This window comes from Haliaeetus albicilla, chromosome 28 (genome assembly GCF_947461875.1).
Source record: "Haliaeetus albicilla chromosome 28, bHalAlb1.1, whole genome shotgun sequence".
Classification (NCBI taxonomy): domain Eukaryota; kingdom Metazoa; phylum Chordata; class Aves; order Accipitriformes; family Accipitridae; genus Haliaeetus; species Haliaeetus albicilla.
Window position 1 is genome coordinate 1,482,214 of NC_091510.1, and position 21,377 is coordinate 1,503,590.

The following is a 21,377-nucleotide window of genomic DNA, read 5'->3' on the forward strand; positions in this document are numbered from 1 at the left end:
TTGCATTCAGATATATTAACTGCTAGGAACAAAATGCTGAATCCTGACTCACTTGCTCCATTCCAAAGAGAAAGAGAGTAAAGCAATTAGCTTGAGATAGCCTCAAGTTTTCAGAAGACCAGACTAAATACAGGAAAACAATATATGGCACTTGCCATGGGCAAGAAAAAACGTTTCAGAATCAACATCATGCTGAAATAAATGAGCGACTATCACATCCCTGAAGGGAAAAAAAACCAAACCCCAAACCACTCCTGTCTTGCCCTTCCCTGCATCAGTAATAACACACCATTTAGGGATCCTGTGCAAAGCAGGAACATTTCTAGCATATTAAGCAACTCTGTTGAATAACGGTTACCTGCGTGCCAATGGAATTGGCAATATATCTGACACATTTGGTCCCAAAAGCCTTTTCTTCTTTTTTTCTATCCCCATGACAGAAGGAGGTACAGAAGTACTGACTACTCAGACTGAAGCTAGATAAGCTAAGGGTATTTCTAGTTCTAGAGAATAACCTCAGCGGTTAAAATGGAAGATTAATTTCCCCAGCTCCATCTTCATATTAACACTGGATAGTACAGTTAAACTGTACTGATCCAAGAACTTCTTTACCTAACCACCTCCTCTCCCTTCTCAAGGCAGCATCAATGTCTTCAAGATCTAAAAGTGTTAATCACATTTGGAACATCCTATAGAACCACAGGGCACGTTGTGGAGATAACCAGTCACTCACTGGTCTCCTCTGACTGCTCTTCACTTGATCTACAGCCTCTTGAGAGATCCTACACTCACTCTTTGGCATCATTCCAGAGGAGACTGACAATCCTGACTAAAGCAGAAGACTTTCTTCAAGTGTCTTGCAGATTATACTCCTGATGAGATGTGGCAGCACGGCCTTCACAATTTTCACAAGAGCATGTCAACAGAAGTGGATCCACCTGTAGTCCATTATGATCCACAGATCTATTTCCAGAAACAGTAAATAGCAGCCAATCTCCCCTTCTAATTCATCTTTATTTGTGCAGGAGTTTTTTGCTTGCTTAACTTAAATTGAATATATTGAATACTTTTTTTTTTTTAGTCCACCTCTCTCTTTCAGGCTAGGTTTCCTGGAAATCAAGTCATCTTTCTGCTATATGCAATATTCAGTAAGTACACATTATCTTCTGGTACATCAGTGAGAATACTGCTACCACCAAACCTAGTACAACACACACATAACCCCCATTACTGCACCAATAAACCCACTTCTAATTACTTCAAGTATTCAGTGTGGAATTATCTGAGGTTAAAAAAAATATATTTAACTGTATATATTATTATTTCTCTTACTCACAAATCCTCTATCTGGTCAAAGAAACTGAATACATTTTTCAGTAATAAATAGCACCAAGCCAGCGTTGACAGTTGCTAGCAAATACTTGTTGCTACATTCTTGCAGAAACTGAAGTGTTACATACTAGATCAGTTTAACTTTGATTTTTCTCTTCTCTTCATATCCCCCCTTTTTTCCCCTCCACTAAAAGCAGCTTTTTACATTTGTTCCTTCCCAGCCTACCAAAATGCAGCCCATACTCTGTAAGTCCTCAGAAACAGCCACTTCTATTTGAGATTTCTCCAGACAATTTAGTCCAATCAGGTGAATTTAATGTGGCACAGTCATTTTGAAGACATCTATCTTACCCTGTAGTACATTTCCTCCATATTCTAATTCAAGGTACTTTTACTCATTAGCACCAATTCCATTAGCCACCTGAAGCTGGCTGATGATGGAAGTAAATAAAACATTTTAAACACAATCAGTTTTCTCAAATTAAAAGCTTCTTTTTGATGATGCAAACTAGCAAGCCAACTCTTTCCCGTGTCTTCCTCTTACTAGATTTTTTCCCCCTCAACTGACATCAGCCTTACACTTCTTCCTAGTTACACTTCAAGTGTTGGCTTTTTTCTTCCGTCCCTACAGGTTTGTGCTACACTTCACATTTTTTTATAATCCAACCAAGCTCCCGTTTTAGAATTGGTGGTGCATGACACAGCTGTATAGTCCCAGCAGATCCAGCCCAGGAAAATAAGTACCTAAAAAAATCCTTAAGTTTATTTTTAGCTTATCAATAAGCCATTTTTAAACAAATACAAACAATTTCCTTAACAAACAGAGAATCTGTACTACCAAAAGCAGAGACAAAACCTTTACTGAGCTTATTTTAGAGGTGAAAGCTGAGGAGGTTCCCTTAAGAAGTGGGGGCCTCAGCAGCAGTGAACCTTTTCAATGCTGCTTCATTTCGTACCCACCAGAGACGCAGACAAGGGTGGGTACAAGGGTATTCCAATGGTTCCTTGACCATAGGTTAAGAGCAAGATCTGTAAGTGTGAACCACTCACCTCTGGATCTGCTAGGCGCTGAGACAGCCCTACCACGAAGACAAGGTTCTTCTGTACAACCCGTACACTGGCCAAGTGTTTACGATTCTCTGATATCTTCTGTTTCCTCTCATTTTGTTTCTGTTTCTTTTCATTTTTTATCCTTTGCAGCTCTTCCTGGGAGAGTGGTTTGTACACTGCTGGATCTTCTGGATATGGCTAAATATAACAAATACCATTAAAAACAACCCATATAAGAAACAACACATTTAAAACATTGAGATTAATGATTTTCAACGCACAAATTTCTTCTGTTACACTGTTCTGATTGTTATGGCCAGCCACATTTCAGAAGTGGCATATTCACTCCTTTGGGAAAGGTGACATCTTGTGTATTTTCATGAAATTCTCCTTTTATAGACATAATACTGATTTGGGCAATAGTCACATTTTAACTCAGCTGCCTGGTCAGTTTGGTAACACTACAAGCAGCTGCAACATGACAGTCAACACATCCTGTTAAGATTTTACTAACAGGATAGTAAGCAGGATGAAAGCATGCCCTGCATATTCACTTTATATTTAGTTGTCTGATACAGATTTGGATACTTAAGTGTATTAACAAAGTGAAGACTACAGGATAAGAAATCAAAATACAAGCGAACTTCGTGGGCCACTGAAATTACAAGACAGTAACACCATTTCACAGCTCCATTTTCACATTGTTAACTTCTCCTAGTGAAGAGGCAGTTTCAATATAGTTACTGCATACTGATTTAACAGTATTCTTGCCATGCTTGTGTATCAGTCTGAAACTTGGGCTTTATCTTCCCTGGACAAAGGTGATTTTTTAACCTCAAGATTATCGTCTACAGATAACTCCTCAAACACAGACACAACACTATAGATTTTAGTCTCAAAAGCATCTAGCAGAAGTACAAGTGTCCTCAGAGTTACCTAGAAAGACTGCTCTATTCACGCAGAGCGTTGCTATAAAGGCATTATTTTAGCCTGGTCTTGTAGACTACAGTGCACTGTCCTCTGCCCCAGATTAGTCCTCAAAGCAGTCCAATATTCCTTACCTGTCCTAGTTTTCTCAGACTGAAAAGTTAGATTTCACACTTCATATACAAAGCAATGCTAAGCACAGAAGCAAGTATATAAAAACATCTCCAACAACAAAAAAAAGTGTTTCTAAACACTGAGATGAAATAAAAAATAAGAAGAGTACAGGAGATGTGCATTAAGGTAAAGACTTAAGATAAAGAAGTTAAGCTGACCAATATGTTGAACTAAGTTCTTTGCTTGTACTACCATAACCAAAGGTTTCAGTGTGCAAGTCCAACAAAAATTAACTGTTTCCTCACTGTCCTCTGTTAATAGTACAATACAAAACTAGCAGTCATACTAAACGACCTGAGAAAAATCTACAGCAGCAGATGAAAATAAGGTTTAAGTTAAAAGCATATATTCCCATACTTGCATGATGCTACAGAAAGAGCCACCAAGTCCTCAGACCTGACAGTCTTCTGAGTACATCCTCAAAAAAAACAAGATCGATTTTACAGTTTAAAGAGTTTAAAGTTCAGTACCATTATGCTATACTTGAGACACATTCTGAAAATATGCTGCAGCCAACTTCAGCAGATGGCATCTCATTGTTAAATGCCGAGTCCTCTGGAACACGTTTTTAGTATCACAAAGGAATTTAAACTTGTACGATACTTTAGGAGTAGCCAAAGGTACACAACTAAGTCCTTAACATGAAAACGCAGTAAGGACTCCTCTTACCCTTGAAGAACAGTTAAAACAGTACCATTTCTTAAAAAATTATGTTATTCCCAAGTAACACTGAATACCTTACACAGATTTCACAATATACTTGATGAACAGCAATGACCTGTTAGTAGGCTCATTTGAGATTAGCTATAGCCAATACCTTGAGCTTTAACATATATACACATGAGGACTTCGGAGATGCAGAATAATTCTGCAAGGCATTTCACTTCTTTAAAGAGCTTTCTCAAAGTCTGTGTTAGTCAATCATGTAGAATAAAGAATAGATATTGTTTTGCTTTAGGGAAGGGAAAGACTGCTCAGCAAAGAGAGAGTTAATTCAGTTATTACAGTCAAGCTGAGTTCAAGCAGGAATGGGAAGAAAACAAGTGCACCAGTGTAAGGTAGATATAGTTCTAAAAATAAAATAGCTCGCCCTACGTGATGTGGTATCATAACCACAATCCATCCTCTCACAGGTTAATTCCTTCTCCACCTCCTGTACTATGCAAGGCAAGGTTTGCAAGCGTGCTGCTCTCTGGTACTGTGCAAGAAATGAATTAATGGTTTTCAGCAGGTTCAGTAAGGCTCCTGAAGGTCCAGGAAAACTACAGCAAACAGTGCCAAAGTTCATCAGCTTCTTTCTTGCCAAGTATAGCCACATTCAGAGCATATTCTCAAATGAGAAGCAAGTCAGACAGTATGTTCCTTCTCCGTACAGTTATTTGCTACTGAAGGTCCTGAACATTAGTCACAAAACATCCCAGGTAGCTCAAGTATAACCCTGAGCAGAACATTTATTTGTCCATAGTAAAACTAGTAGTTTTTAATTGTACAGGAGAGCACAAGAACTGCTGGGAGACACACAACTGAAGAGCAACTTCAGAATCAGGGAAGAGAAATGTCTTCATCTCAGCAGAAAGTACAGGACTGCCTGAATAAGGATTTCAATCATTAAGGAGTAGCAGCAGTTGATTTGCCACCATGGATAACAGCACTTGTTTGAGCAACAGAATCATCAAAAGTTCTCGCTAGATACTGTAGAGCTGTATAATATATAAAATGTTTCACATGTATGTTTATAACTCTTATGACATGTTTAATGCCTCTAAGGAATATTGGTAGTTGGATATCCTGACTTGCAGGACCTGTAAATGCATCTATGTGCACCTCTTGAATCCCAAGAATAAAACAGAAACCAAATCCTAAGAAGTGATAGACGATTTTCCGATCTATATATAACGTGTGGCATAACAGATAAGAGATATTGCAAATTTAAGGAGGGAGGAAGGCAAGTAAGCACAGCACCAACATTTCAGAGGCTAATTCTAAACAATAGTATTAGAAATCCTGTTCCTTTCAAATAGGGACATAAAGTCAGTCTACAAATACGACAATAAGTTATTTCATCTTCAGAGTGACAGCTGCCCACAGTGTTGAACTTCATGAACTCAGATGATAGTTCAACTACAGACAGAACGCATGCAGGGAAGGATGGCAGAACATGGCTCTGAAAGCCAAGTAAGGTGGATTGAATGCTGGTGTATCTTACAGTACTGTTTCATCTGCTTACTCTCTGTCCAAGCCTACAAAATAGGGGTAGGACCACAAGTACCAGAAGCAATCAGGTCTTGCAACAGCTAAAGTGGCAATGCCACTTACATGACTTTTTTTTTTCTTTTGGTTTTTTTTTTTTGTTTGTTTGTTTGGGTTTTTTTTACAAGAAGTATAAGATACTTGTTTAACCTACTATTACTAATGCCTTAGCTGGTAGAGGATTTGAGATCCAAGCAAAGTAGCTAGATCAAGTATTACCAACATTTATGTATTTTCAGATGCAAGACATTAAGAGATGTCAACACTACTGATTCACTGACTAAGTTTAGCTGACGCCCTCCACTTAAGTTATACAAATCCTCTTCAGCAAAAACCATGGAAGCCACCTGAACAAGATGTGCCAACATGGAAAATGACTGGATTTTGTTTACACTAACTGCAAGTTGCTGGCAGTCCTACAAGAACTTCATCAAAAGTTCAAATGTCTCTTCTGTAGTCTCGTTTCTTTAATCAGAGATGGCCCTTGATGAATTCTCAGTCTTCCTAAGTTTGTCTTGTCATTAAGTGTTGTTTTCTTTCAGACTTTTTTCCCCACATTTTCCCAACTGATGAAAGCTGAGCTGGGATTTATCAAGCACTTTGCTTTTGTCATTCCCAGATGGGTCACATTCCTTCCACACAATGGATGTACCAACATTTGCCAGTTGTTGCCTTGCTACCAAATAGGTTCTGAAATGAGAAATACAGAGAAGGTCAATAAGGTTTATGCATAGTATACACCATACTACTTATATCAAGAATAAAAAAAATAGCTATTTCCTATATACTTCTAAGTATCAGTTGTTGCACCAAACTACTCAGTTGTGGGATTAAAAGCAACAGAGGAAACAACCGATATTTGGAGACTGTGCATTAAGACCAGGTGTTCCTTTTACACAGAAGCAGGAGTCTGAGAAACATGGACAAAAGCATGCTTAAAACATGTCAGTGTCTTGGTCATAAACACAGCAGTTTACTATTTCTCTCCATCTCTAATACAAGGTGCTAGGAGCAGTAAAGGTCCCCAAGTCAAGGAACTGGAGAACAAGGCAAAGCCACACCACAGGAACAGCTGCGTATCAAGCTACATTATTTGGTGGAAGGGCAAAGCAATTAAGAAGTGTGAAAGAGCTAGGCTTTTTAACCATTGGATTTAAAAACTGCAACAACTGACACTAAGGTCTGAGAGTGTTACGCTGTATTAAAGCAACACAAGGGACTGAAATGGTACATATTATTCATATGACAAACAGTAGGGGCGGGGGGGAGAATCACCACAAAGATAAAAATCACTGCCCTTACAACCAGAACCAGAGTCTGGTGACCTGCAAACCAGCTTTTGGCTCCAGTAGTCTCTTTTGAGGACAGCATATTTTCATTCTAATTTGACCAGTTAGTGGCTATTTCACTCACAGTTAAGAAATCAATTGACTGGAAAAAACAGGAAGGCTTACTTAGCATCTTACAACTGACTACACCTACAATTCTGAAGGGCATCAGGAATTCAAAGCAGGTCAATTCTATTTTTTAAAAGGAAGTACTTTTCATAGTTAAGGAATTAAACAGAAACAATTTCCAAATCCATTTCATGTGTTATGACTAACAAGTACTAGTTTCCAACCACCACTCAAGTTAAATTCATACTAGTACCTTACTTTCACAGATCATAACAAAACAAATGTTTGTCTACTACTGTTACTAGCAGGAGGAAACTTAAGACACACTAACTCAATTGACTGCAACCACATGAACATATCTGCACATGCAAGTGTTAAGCTATGTAACAGTTCAAGCATGTAGAAGTATTTTCTCCTTAGTAGAAAAAACTAACATCCTTTCAGTGAGAAGTAAATTAGAGAAGCTTAGGAAAATAATGGTATATATGCAATGCACAGTTAAGATCCATCAAACTATTGGCATAGGTGCCACTTACAGCATATAGCCAAATTATTTTATCACAGACTTTTCCAAAATCTCCCCCAAATCTTTCAACCAAAATCCCTGGATAACGAACTTCTTCATTGCTCTTCTCCACAGACTAGTGATCAAGCCACTGGAGAACTCGCACGGCATTCAATACCACTGGCACAAATAGCAGTTTTCTGTTATCTAATTGTGCATAACATACTCAGCCTTGCTTTAATGTATGTTTATTCACAGTCCACTTTGCAGTCAGTATCCTGCACTGGTATACACATTATAAACATGACATACCTGTTGAAACCATAGCACCTACTATAAACTTTCCTGCAAGAAATTTTGTTGCTTTGCTATTTTTTGTGCTCCAGCATTTTAAGTGGTCACAACCAATACACACCACAGTAGATATGAATTTGAAAACTGCTTAGATCTTTTTGCCAGAAACCTTACTACACACAGATAAGAACTATTTAGGCACACTGCACACAAAAACACATACCTGGTCCAGCACACTTCAAAAGGTGGCTTCTTCAGACTTATTTGATGCTGCCATCAATTGTGTAGCTCAAAATTATTTTTTCCCAACATCCTAATAGTGTCTCTGTGCCACAATGTCTTTGTCTTTGCCACGGAAGGAGTGTACTCCTCAGCCTCCTCCATGCAAATCTCCTACAATCCAGCGATACAGCTGCAACTCTACTCAGGAACATCTTGCAGTCCATGCATGAAGAAAATATCAGGAACATAATCCTCATCCATTGTGAAAGAGGAGGTCTCCTTCCTCTCCTGGAATTGTTGGTGTGCTTCATTCCAATTTTAGCACTCATTCTAGCTTTCCTCCCAGAAGTGTTTTTCTGAGCAAACTGTATCCAATTCCGCAAAGTATTTGCGCATCCAATCACATGCCATATTATTCCACATTAAAAAGTTCAGCTGTGGCGGTATCCATATTTCAAACAATTCAGATACCCAGAGGCAGTGAATAGCATGCCGCTTCTGTGATTTTTCAGATACATTCCACAAACTTCCAATAATGAACAGGCAGAGATGAATCAAATCGTTGTTGGCAAAAAGTAGTTTAAATCCAGGTAAATGAAGCAACTTAGACAAGGAAATTCCAGAAATCTCATGTTGTACCAGAAAAGTAGAAATTTGCTTGTACTATGAAAATTGCTATACAGCATGTGTCATCTACAGCAGGTATCATACATAGAAGCTGACTTGGCTGATGACAGGTGGATCTTCCTTGTAGAACATACAGCTCAAATACTGCAGCAAATTTGCGCAATTTGTTAACAAACATACACTGCTGTGGGATAGCCTTCGGGCTTGCAGAGGCATCCAAACACAGGTTAGCAGCGATAGCTCTAGTGTAGCCAAAGGCCAAAAGAGCAGCAAGAAAATTACTGGAAGTGCTTATAGAAAGCTGTGGCAGTGAAACCAAGTAAGATTACTTGGGGTCTGAAAAGGGAGCTATGAGACAGGAAGCCAACAAAGGCACAAACCAAGCATAGGATCACAATTAAGTAGCAGGAGAAGGAGGAGACATAAGTAGCTGCAATTACAAGAGGAGGAAGGCCAGGCAAGAAAGTTACAATCAAGGGAAGTCATTGAAGAGAAGAAGATATTAAGAGAAAATTTTATTAAACACTGAGGATAAGAAAACAACGAGGTTAAGCAGAACACTAGAAGGAGAAAGAAAATAATTCAACAGAAAAAGCAGGCAACTTAGTGAAGCTGAAGTTTATAGTTGTGGCCAACCAAAGTATCAGCCAGACGTCAATTAAAAGACAGAGAAATTAAGTGTAACTCTCCAAGTACTACCTTTAAGCATTTGGCAACAAGATCAGAATACGAGACAAATAGACTTAGCCTAATTTTGAAATGCTTTAAAGTTTAACACCATTAGATATATTTTCCAAAAGGTTTTACATGTTTAGTGTCCAGAAAAATATGGATTAAAAGCTCCAGTGCCCCCAACAAAGCAAACAGGTACTTTATAAACTTGCCTCAGACAACTCTGCTAGTCTAGCTGAACCTTGGCCCTCAGCAAACCCCTGACACTGGAATCCTCACTGTCCCTCCTGAAAGGACTTTGTCAGTGCATGAGCACCCCAACTCAAAGGATTTTTTTTTTTTCTTTTGGCAGTTCTAGCATCAGCACGCCTTGGTTCTGACCCACAGCTTCCCCTATTAATCCAGTTCTAAATTTAACAAACCAAGACTAGCCATTGCACAACAGCTTCAACACATACGCAGATAGAATCTGAAAGATCCAACACCTCACCCTTGACCTAAGCCATGACTAGACGAATGTTTCCCCGAAGAAAAAAGATGTCTTTGGTACCAACACAATGCAAGAGCCTTGTGATATGTGCAAGACCAGCCGCTGTTCCAGGATATTTACCTTTCTGCAAGCAGGACAAAGTCCATTCTCATCAGTGCGGATACGATGCCAACAGAAACGACAAATTTGGTAGCCACAGGTGCAAGGGAAGAAGTTGATGTCATCAATTTCCAGAGGCTCCATGCAAAGGGGGCATTCCACAGGGTCTTCCTTAGCATCAGGGCTGCGAGACATCTTTATATGTTCGCAGAGCAGCAAAAGTTTATAATAACTTAACAGACCGAGAAGGTCAGCACTTGAAGGTCTGCAAGAGAGAGGCAGGCAGGAAAGAAAAAAGTGATTAGTACTTTTGACAACCTTTCTTTTGCACCTTTTAATATTTCAGTTCTTCACCACTTTCCTTCTCCCCACACAAATTACCTACTAACACACAAATTACTCCCTAATAAACTTGAGTGTCTCTTCCTACTTACAAGTCACACAAGTTATGTGAAAGATGGTACTGGTGACGTACCTCCTTACCTGGATAGGCAAGCATTTCTTCAGCAGTTTACTAACCTATTTGTGTTTCAAACTGTACAGTTGCAAAGAAATGCTTAACAGTGTATACCATACATTGCTTCTAAGTTCTGCCATTTCCTTTAACTACTGCTTTCTTGAAGTTTTCTACAAATCCAAAGTCAAATCCTTGAATGCAGGACTTCACGTTTAAGATCAATATATTCCTTTGCTCAGAGACTTGGAACAACATTTAGGCCATTCATTCAACTTTTCAGTAGGGTTACAGAATTATCAAACAAAACCAAGGAATTTCTTGGATATTTGAAGTTGTATCTAATCTCAGCAAGCCATCTCAATCTGCTGCATGAGACATGCATGTAGATGGGATAGAATTAAAGGGCAACAGTAGAACTTTCAGGTAGACCTTTTGAAGAAAAAAACCCACCACCAATAACAACAAAAAACCCCCTAGAAACCCACTGAAAAAGATGTGACCAGAACTGACAGTTGGATGGTCACTCTATCTGTAACAAACTACACCACTTCTTCACAAATAAGTGACCTCAAAAGTTTTTTAAAAAAACCAAATTCTTTTAACAATTATGCCTTTCCCAAAACATGGGTCATGCAATTATAATTTAACCATACACATGATCTGGAGTCCCCTCTACTTTCTCAGAGAGTTTTCTGTCTCATTTCTAACTGAAACCTACTAGATTGCATACAATCCAATCTTTCTTTCTATAGGCTTTTAGGAGCAAGTCCAGAAACAAATTCTCACATCCACCTACTCAAAGAAGAGTGACATTTACTCCTGTCCTTGGAAATAAGATGACTGGATGTTTTGAGATCAAAGCCTTGCTCACAGATTTCAGTATGTTGTAGTGTTAGCCTTACATATCTTTGGTTTGATACTTTAACCACAACAAACCAGTCCTGTTTATGATCTTCCATGTGCTAAACCATGCTTCCTTGCATGAAGTCTATCTTGTAAAGCCCAAGAGGTTGCAGCTCAAGTTGGGACCTCCCACCTTACAGGGTAGGATCCGTTTAGCATCAGTCCGCAATACTTGTCCCTGTCCTGCACATCTCTTCAGGGACAGAAATTCTTCTGCAAGCAGCCTGGAGAGAACCCTGAAGAGGAACAGCATACATGCACACAACCAAAGCACCATCCAAATACACAGCAGAGAGTATATAGCTTCGTATGGGAATGCTTGTGTTGTATTTAAGTTAACCTGTGTTCACAGGCTGATAGGAGAAGTCTAGACAAATTGCAATTTCGACCAGTTTGGCAGGGAGCGTAGCCTCTAGGCACAAGGCGCAGTTCTGGTAAACATGTACCACTACCCTAGAGAGAAGTTCCACTGGATTCTCACATAAAAGAATGACGGAATGGATTTTAGATGCTGTAAGCATTAATTTCTCTATATGGCATGCACTAGCAACAACACTGTCCTCCTTCTGACCTTCACAATGATTAAAATCAAAAAAGTTAAACTCCTACAATAATACAGCAGCTTTTACTTCATTATCTACGCTTTCATTAGTGCTATATTTACAATCATGTTGACAGGCCCAAAACCAGGTTCTGGGACCCTACCAGTGGTTTTTTTTTTTGTTTTGTTTTGGTTTTTTTGCAGAGAACACTAGCAGAACCTGACCTGAAGGAAGGAAAGGATTAGTTTGTTTGGGAGCTTCGTCTTAAGAACACATTCCCACTGGCTGAAGAGCAGGAGGGACTGTTAAAAGGCCACAGCACATTATTTAATTGCTTATTATGCAGATAACACACATTTCTACAGCAACCTTTACATTTCCTATGAACTTTTCACACTTGTACAGCAGCAAAACCATTACGGTATGAAAGTGACTTTAAACCAAAGCACAGGATAAACTGAACAGATTTTGTTCAGTTTAGATTTGGATTTGACTTTGTCACAGATCTCCAAACAACAGGTCAGTAAGCAGACAGCATATTCCCTTTGACTGTGTACTCATTCCACCGCATGCTCAGCAGCTTTGAGCCTACTGAAACACGTCTAAATAAAGCTATACTAGTACTACTGAAGCTGTAGTTAAAAGTGCAGTTTTGAAGAAACTTCAGCCACCACAGTAAAACTACTGATTTATGAAGTTACTATTTGGAATTTCCGCTAAGAAATGTCATCAGTTCATGTGAAAAAAAGTGTGACATATTAGCTAGTGCCTCTGGGATATGCAGACAAGCTCTAACAAAACTGCAACATGATTAACATTTATGAGCTGTTTAAGTTAACGCTAAGAGTTCAGCTGCTGCTAGCAATAATGCCAATAGCTTGCTTCAGTCAGCAAATGGCCCATTATTTTACAACAAGGAGTAAAGAGCAGCTGTGTGCCATGTTTCTTGAAACTAAGCAAGAGGCAATATTTATTTACTTGGGAAAAGACCATTCAAGCATCCCATTTAAAGATTCTCCACTGAAGTGTGTCTCCATTTCAGGAGGGTTTATATACCAGGGTCTGTGTTTCAACTCTACATAAGAACAATGCCTGTTTTTTCAAAACCGGAATAACATGCATAGTGAGGCATCATTAACGCATTGTTCATATAGCACTACCAAGAAACACAGAGTAACTAGTCAGCTCTAAGGCTATTCCAAACAATTCAAGATTAACGTCACAGGAAAAGTAACACAGCGATGGCAAAAAACAAAAGGCAGTATTACATGCTGTGTTTAATCCAGAGTATTTGGTCTTTGGGATCAGGTTCAAAGAGATTAAATTAATAGCATCTCAGGAGAAAAGGAGAAAGATTGCACACATGTACACACACAATACAAGCAGCTAGGATTTTGCCCATACGCTTTCCAAAACGCCGACAACTGCAGTCAAACAGGGCTCCGACAACTCCACATCCTGTTTACAGGAGACTCTGCCAAAACATTAATGCACACAGGGATGGAGCGGAGGTGGACAATGTCCAGCAGCATCTTTTAGATTTAGTGAATTTGTAATAGATAGTAACCAAAATATAGAAATATATAGTTGTGTGTCTTATCCCTTCCACCATACCAACTAAAAAGTTCCTTTCTTTTCCAAACACATATGCAAAATGGAAAAAAAAAGAGATAATTTTCCATCGACTTTTAAAAGTGCTTACTTAGTGGATTTGACAGCTGTGTCTAATCAGCTTCACTGTACAATTGTTTCTCTTGATGAAATCCTCCAAATTTTGCGGTTGGGAAAAAGAGATCCTGCTATTTGAGGGTACTCACCTAAACACAATTTTACTTCTAATATAGCTAGCGACTTCAGTCCATTTAGGATGCAGGCATTGCCTTTCCCTTTTTCACTTGAGGTGAGCAAGTTTAGCTTCCAGCACTTTATCTTCCCTATTTATTTTTAAAAGGGGCAGAGGAAAAACCAACTAGCTTGTTACCCATTCTTTTTCCTCAAGTGCACCGATTTGAGACTTGACACACACTACCCCTCATCTCCCCACAGTAGACACCAGAACATATCCATTTGCTAGCAGTTCATTTTGGTAAACGTGTCCCTTAAACTTTAAGTCCTCCTCCAGGAGGGCAGCTAGATCCAGGGGATACAGACACATTTCCCCCCCTCAAGCAGTGGGCTGAATCCAGCCTTGCTACTTGCTTTCAAAGTGTCACAGCCAAAAATTGTCAAAATCTAGTCGTGAAAAATCTGAGTAAAGGACTTGCATCCCAGCAAATATTTTGAGACTTAGGGCCTCTTGAAGGAAAAAATCCAGACATGCGTTAGCTAATGTTTCACTTAAAGTTCAAACATACCTGACACTTGAAGTGAAACAGGTCGGAGTCTATGCACCAAACCTTTAGTAAGGGCTCACTAAACTTATGCAAACAGAAACTCATACTGTTTCCACGGCCTTGTATCTTTTGAAACCCATCAGCCCCCAGCAGTCTCAAAAACATGCTGCGGATGCTGCCTGTGTAACCCCACGGGGAAGACAGCCCCCCAAGATCCCCGTTCCCACCCTGCTGAAGGATCGGTTCCCTTTCCCCACGTCACCTCCGTGGTGATCCCACGTACAAGCCGGAGGCAGAAAGCAGACTACAAGCAGCAGCTGTAATGGGTTATCCCTTCTTCCTTCAGGCAGGGGAGCAGGAGCAGTTCTGTCAGCACAGGGCTCTCCTCCAGGCTGGCACGAGGGCACAGCAGACCGAGGCCCACGCTTGGATTACCTCCTCCCACTAGTGACTGTGTTGGAAGGAGGGCAACCTTGATCTCCTTCAGTCTCTGAACATAAGAAAGGCTATCGCTGCACTGCACTGACCACTGGAAGGTTTACATCAAAACCCTTCATAGGCAGGCTGCAGAGAAAAGCCCATTTTTACTTTTTTTAAGCACACAGAACTGAGGGAGATCCAGAGTTAGTTGTTCAGGGCCTCATGGAGAACGCATACGGGAGAAACTTCACGAATGCCTGTCCTAAGTCATGGATGGATGGTCTAGTCATTAAAACATCTAGTCTTGTGTATCGAGTCATCCACAAAATTCAGAAGAAATCTGGAGAACTTCCCCAGGCCACCTCCTTGACATGCTACCCTCTACTCACCTGTCATTTTTTGGAGCACTACACAAGGAGAGCGATCCCTTTCTCCCACCAGCCCTTCACTCACATCAAAATACAGTGATATTTTACAATTGCCTGGTTAGCAACACTGATATAGGAGACAGCAGGAGTGCTGAAAACGGGCTATGCTTTTCTGAAGTTTTATGGCACTGTTACTGACTGAGAACAAAGACACCTCAGTGGCAAGCATGCAGGCTCTTGAATTCATCCAAGTTAATTTTCATTTGAGACAGAGGGAAAGTTCACTTCCTACTTCTTTTTCCTGACCATGCTGAACATTTAAAGCAAAATGTTCTTTAAGTCAAACTGTACTACTAATTACAAAATCATGCCCAGTAACTATACAGTTTGTTTTCTCTCATGTCTTCTCTCTGGAATAATATTTATTATTCTGCCTGTGGTCTGCAGCTACATTTTGATCACAGCACAAACAGTGGTTAAGAAAAGTAAGAGGTAGACAAAGTCCTGAATGTTTATAAAGTATGACCATGAATCACAAAGTCATCTCAGTATTTCTAAAACCAGTGTTATAACTGAGTGGGATTATCCCCAAGTTATTTAGCTCAAAGAGGTCAAAACTGAAGTCTCTAGAGAGGACTCCTCTGCTTTAAGGCTCCCTGCAGGTGCTTAGGGAGCTCTCTCTTGTGGTTTCAGACTTTGATTTCTGCCAGCGTAAGTAGTTGTACTAACATTTGAACCAACAAGACCAAAACATAACTATTTTTGCTGGGTCCTTTTTTACCTAAATCAGTCCTCCATCCAGTTCATCACACAGCCATGCAGAAGCTTGTACCAGCACGGTGAAGACGTAGAAATGAGCACCTAGGGGTAGCACCTGCTCAAGTAGCATATTCAGCAACAGTGTAAAAATCAGCCGAAGAATTCACCAGATAAGTTTCAACCTAATGCCCTCAAGGCACCCTAATAAGAGTCAGATGCCACCTGCTAAATGAAAGGGGAATTAATAATTCTTTATAAACCCAGTGTGAACACACACTATTTCAAGACAGTTATGTGGCCAAAAAAAAGTTATATACCACAAAAAGATGCTTTTCTCATTTAAACTGAACCAAGAATGGGCCACTGTAGGCTTATTGTTATAGCAGTCAGAGCTTTTATGCATAAAGGGCTGCATACTGATAGTGACACATGAATGCCAAGTAAGAGATTATTTACTCTAATTTCTTACAAATCATGAACAGAATGAAGGTGTTAAATTTTATTTAGAAAGAAAATAGGCCAAATAAGATCCTGACAAATACATCCACAAGCACATAAAGTTTTGGACACAATTATCCAAGATGACGACACTATCCTAGCATCTAGGTCAACTTATTCAAAGAAATTAAAAGCATAATATTGCTCTGTAATTGTCTAAATTCATTGCCCACATTCATTCATGTTAGAACTTGAATGCTAGTATTCCTTATTTTCTCTTTCTGCATGCCCCCATTTTCGTACCTATAGCACCACTATATAGGCATGATATGCCAAAAGAATTTGGATAATGAATTAGAAGTGGGCTATACAATTACTAAATATTTTAAAAACCTATGTCACAGACAGTGACCATCTAATATTGGTATACATATTGCAGCATAATTATTTCCAACTCCTCAGGACACTACCAGAAGATGGTCAAACAACAGGTGAAACAAAATTGCCATACCTACATAGATTTGTAAACAGCAAATTATGTATCACAATTTGTTGTCAAAGAATGTTGCAGAGACCATAACATACCATGCAAAAAAATCTGTCAAAAGATAGATCCACCAGCTCCTGTTAAACATGAAGTATGTTCCATCAGAACTATCCTGAATTCCCTAAATCTCTCATTACTGGGAAAAAAAGAGTGCTACTCCATTTCTTGTACTTTTTCTTCAGAGCATCTGCTACCAGTCACTGTCAGAAAGAGGATCTAGAAAGATCAGCTTGCCAATCATGCAGCAACCACAGGCAGCTATTAAACAGGCTATTTGGGGAATGGAGAGTCTTTATTCTGTTCACGCAGCACCCTAGCACAAAACACTCATTCTGCAGTCGGGGTACCTACACATCAGCATACCATAGTTCAATTTTTCCATAATGCCATGTTCTATTTAGTCCTTAGTAAGGTGACACATACTCACACACTTGTCGTCCTTGTAAATCTGTAACACGCTACTAGCACTGGAAAACTACTATTCTTTCCACATCCTAGTATACCAGTTTTCTCTGGTTTTGAAGACTAGCACATTGATTTCATTGTAGAAGACTCACATTCTAGCACAGAAGCACTATCAGACAGTTGGAGCAGTACTTTGGAAAAACCAAAGTGTTTTCTAAAAGACAGGTGACAGATTAAAAGCTTCGTTAATGCATACATATGCAGTAATTTGTTCGCGATATGATAACACTTAATTGTAAACATAGTCACTAACATAATAAAGCACATTCAGCACCAGTGCAGAGTACCCCAGCAGACTCAGTTTTTTCATGATAACATAACAGGCTAACACTGTTCAGCCACTCAAACTCCCTGCAGCAAGGCACAGAGGCTGGATGAGAGATGGCAGCTCAGCCCCACTGACCTGCACTTCCATCTGTTTCACAGAAGTTTCCAACATCCAGTTTTTCCAGTGCTTTTACCTCTGCAGATTAAAAGCCCTAGACACAGATGTTTCATTGGTGTTATCCTGAGTAAACTTGGGGACACTGGTTCAACAGCTTGAAGCTTCAACTTATCCCATGTTGCAACCCTCTGAACCATGTCTCTGTGCAACTGAAGCATCTCACTTATCTATGAATTTCTTATCCTTCTGCTGTCTTTTACTCACTATGACTTAAAATCACCAATTTTCAGACAAACTGCAAGTTAAAATCAGTTTAAATTGAGGGGAGGGCTAACTTTTCAACTACAAAGTATATTTTTTCCTATTGATAACTATATATGTTGATCTACAACTAAACAAGAATACATTTTTTTAAACTAACTCAGGAGAAAGTCTGCATTACTCACACTTATGCTATTGCTGTTTCAGTATGTAACATGTTCCTCTGATTTTTGAGGGTTTGTTTCTTAAACCAGCATCACTGGTGCATTTAATAACTTCTTTTAGAAAATCTACATGGAATTTTTAAACTAGCATAGTGTACAAGAGTCATACAAACTCTTAGATGTGCTGGTAATGTAAGACTATGTTCACAAAACTTGAAACCAATTAAGTTATAACCTACTGTTAACATTGCTACTTTTAGATATCTCCAAATCCTTCAAGATTTCAAACTAGTATAGCATATCCTCATTTTCCTTTCCTGAGGGTAAAAAAAGAAAAAAGCTTTTTCACCTTAAGAGGTTCCTCCAGTGAAAGTGAACACATCATTGAACTAGTAAATTAAAGTGACATGGCCTGACTGTGCCATTAACAAAAGAAGTTGGTACACCAGGTATACAGATTTCAGTTCTTTAGCTAGTGAACTCTACTAATATAATTAATGCTAGAAGTCAGTACTAGTATCAATGTGTATTGATTATATGTTCAATGTGTTGACTACTAGAGCAAATGCTAATTTAAGTGACAAAGATCACTAAGTAGAAGACTAACATTATAACACTTGTCAAACTGATTTTGATGAGGGAGTTGAGCAAACAAACTTATTTTAAGAGACACGATCTACAAACCAATTTAAAACTTAAAAAAGAAAAACCCAAACCCAAAACACCCCACTCCAGAAAACCCACAACCCAAAAACCACAACACGTTGCCTTGGTCACCACACCAGTGCTACCCTTTCCCTTTGCACAGCAGCCCAGGCTGTTCTCCTCCCTCTCCCGTGACACAGCTCAGCTCTCTGCCTGTCTCCTAGGCAGCCCTCTCACCATCTCCCAGTTTTCATCAGTCTCCCTGATACTGTTCAGTCTATTCACATTTTCTTAGGATGCCTTAATCCAAAAGATGAGAAAACCAGCATTTGCTCCAGGCTTCCGGCTACTGGAGTTTTTATCAGTCTCTTTCTTTCTTCACTGAAGAAGAGAGGTAAGAGCATTGCATTCTGTAAGGAAAACTTCTTGTGCTAGCTTGTATTAGATTGCGTACTTAAAAATAATGGCCAGTATTCCCAGATCCAATTATAAAGAAAAGCTCAGCTCTGAAGAGCTCCACAACTTTTAAAGAGAAACGACCCAGAAATTCTCACACACACAGAAAAAAGTCACCCTACTTGAGGTTGCAAGACTATTTGAATATAACCCAGTTTGGAACATCCTGCTGGCAGCCGCCACCTTCTGGATAACTTACCAGAAGTTCACATACACTTGTATTACAACTGGTCTGATCTGAAAGGATGCTTGAAGAACAAGGAATCATACCATTACTGAAGTACAATCTAGCACAGAGCACCATCAATGCAGTATGCTCAGAAAGAAGCATGTGCATTAAAAACCATCTCATTTGCATTTTCATGGTGCAGCACAAACAAAACCACTGCAGCATCTTTAGAAGTCCTAGCCTGCCTGTCCAGCTGTACTCAGTATTTACAACAGTTGTACTATCAGTTCAAAAATTTTGTAAACAGTTTTCTTATTAATTCCTGGTTATTTATGTTATCCAAATGAAGGGAAAAGAATATTCAGTTAAACCTCCTGCAAACAGATCTCCAGAGATTTTTTTTATTATCTATTAGATAAATACCTTCCTCTATAGCAAAAGGATTATCTGTTACGTGCCCCTGAAGAAGCTGTTACAGAAGCCCTATCTTCCACAGAAAGCATAATTAAGGAAAATGCCATTGGAGCTAAGGTGCACTACATATGACATTTTTCTCTTTCCATTTTTATGAAAATTCAAGGATCTTTAATTGTTATAAATGCAGCACTACCTTTTGGTCTTAGATGAACAGTATCGAGTAGTTAACACACACACTTCTGAAATCTTGGGAATAATACTAAAAGTTAGAGCTGCTGGGGGCACGGGGGAAGAAGCACAGAAAAGGAAGATAAAAGCTGATCACACCACCAAAGAGATACACATTCTTATTTGTAGCACCATGCATTATAAAGACACACACATACTCCTTTAGCACATAAGAATTCCCAAAATTACTTGTAGAAAACTAAGTATAAAATGGAAGACTGCGTGATCACAGGTCATGGCTTCTTGTCTCTCCCTGCTAAGTATCTCAGGAACCTTCCAATTTCCTTAACTCTCCCTTATGAGCTGCTGAGTTGTCACAGCAATATTAAGTGGTAACAAACCAGAAAAGTGTATCAGTCACATATTAGTATTGCTAAAAAATGCTCACACAACGCACATGGCAAGTAGTAAGTTTTCTCTTTACGCATGAGCAGGGGGGATTGAGCACCCTACCCTGCCTTGCCTCTAGCTGAGAGCCCCTTAAACATCGTTCTTAATTCCACAGACTGCTTGAGATACACTCTTTCTGCTCAAGAAGAGCAAGTGAATGCACTAGGTAACCCTTTTTCTGTGTTACCAAGACATGAATAAAACTAAGAATTATTCACTCTGAAGCTTAATAACACAGCTGAATACACTTCAGATCTAACGAATGGGAGATCCAGCCAGGGTTAGCAACAACCCCTCAGTTCCCTTCAGTAGCATCCTTGAAATTAGGAAAGCATAAACTAAGACACCAGAAAACCTGAGAGCAAACACATTTTAAGTAATTCTCAAAGCTTTTTATATAGATTTTTAAAATTTGTTTAAAATAACCTTCAGAAAATGGATGATGAACTACTTAATGTTTTTTCTCCCCAGCTTCTCAATTATGGTGTATTTATTCTAGGCTTCAATTCCTGCAGTTCAACATTTTCAAAAGAGAACAAAAAGGATAACTTGACCTTTAAGTGTTGCAGAGTGACAGACATATTACACGCTTTTCAAGTCATTTTAAACAGCAAACACGAACATAATATCAACCTAATTATTGTTTTCTTAGCAACAATGGTATTAGGTCTCCCTTGTTTTTCCATAATCTGTGAAAGAATAAAGACTTTTTAATTGGCCTAGAGGGGAGAGAAGCACCAAAACAAGTCTAAGACTGAGAAATCTGCACAGCGAAAGCCTTATACAGCTCATCTATAGGTTCTGGATGAGCAGTGATTCCAGCTTGAGTGCTTCTGCTAATCAAGTAATAATGCAAAGCATTGAGCTCAGAAGAATAAAAACTCTTTGTGAAAGTCCATGCACTCCTCAGTGCCCACAACTCTATCTTGAAACTCACTGGCAGCTGATGCCAGAGATTAGAGGACTGGCATGAAGTACGCTGTATGACACA

At 39.2% G+C, this 21,377-nt stretch overlaps 1 protein-coding gene across 8 annotated transcripts in view; it reads right to left on the reverse strand.

Annotated features, from left to right (window-relative positions):
* The window catches only part of CNOT4 (CCR4-NOT transcription complex subunit 4), an 85,325-nt gene that overhangs the window by 36,544 nt on the left and 27,404 nt on the right, over positions 1 to 21,377 (reverse strand). For all 8 annotated transcript variants that reach the window (XM_069773544.1, XM_069773542.1, XM_069773543.1 and 5 more), the window contains exons 2-3: positions 10,061 to 10,304; positions 2,383 to 2,580 (exon numbers count right to left, since the gene is read on the reverse strand). In XM_069773544.1, coding sequence (XP_069629645.1) covers positions 2,383 to 2,580; positions 10,061 to 10,234 — 372 coding nt within the window. In that variant the 5' untranslated portion in view covers positions 10,235 to 10,304. The remainder of the gene's footprint in view (positions 1 to 2,382; positions 2,581 to 10,060; positions 10,305 to 21,377) is intronic.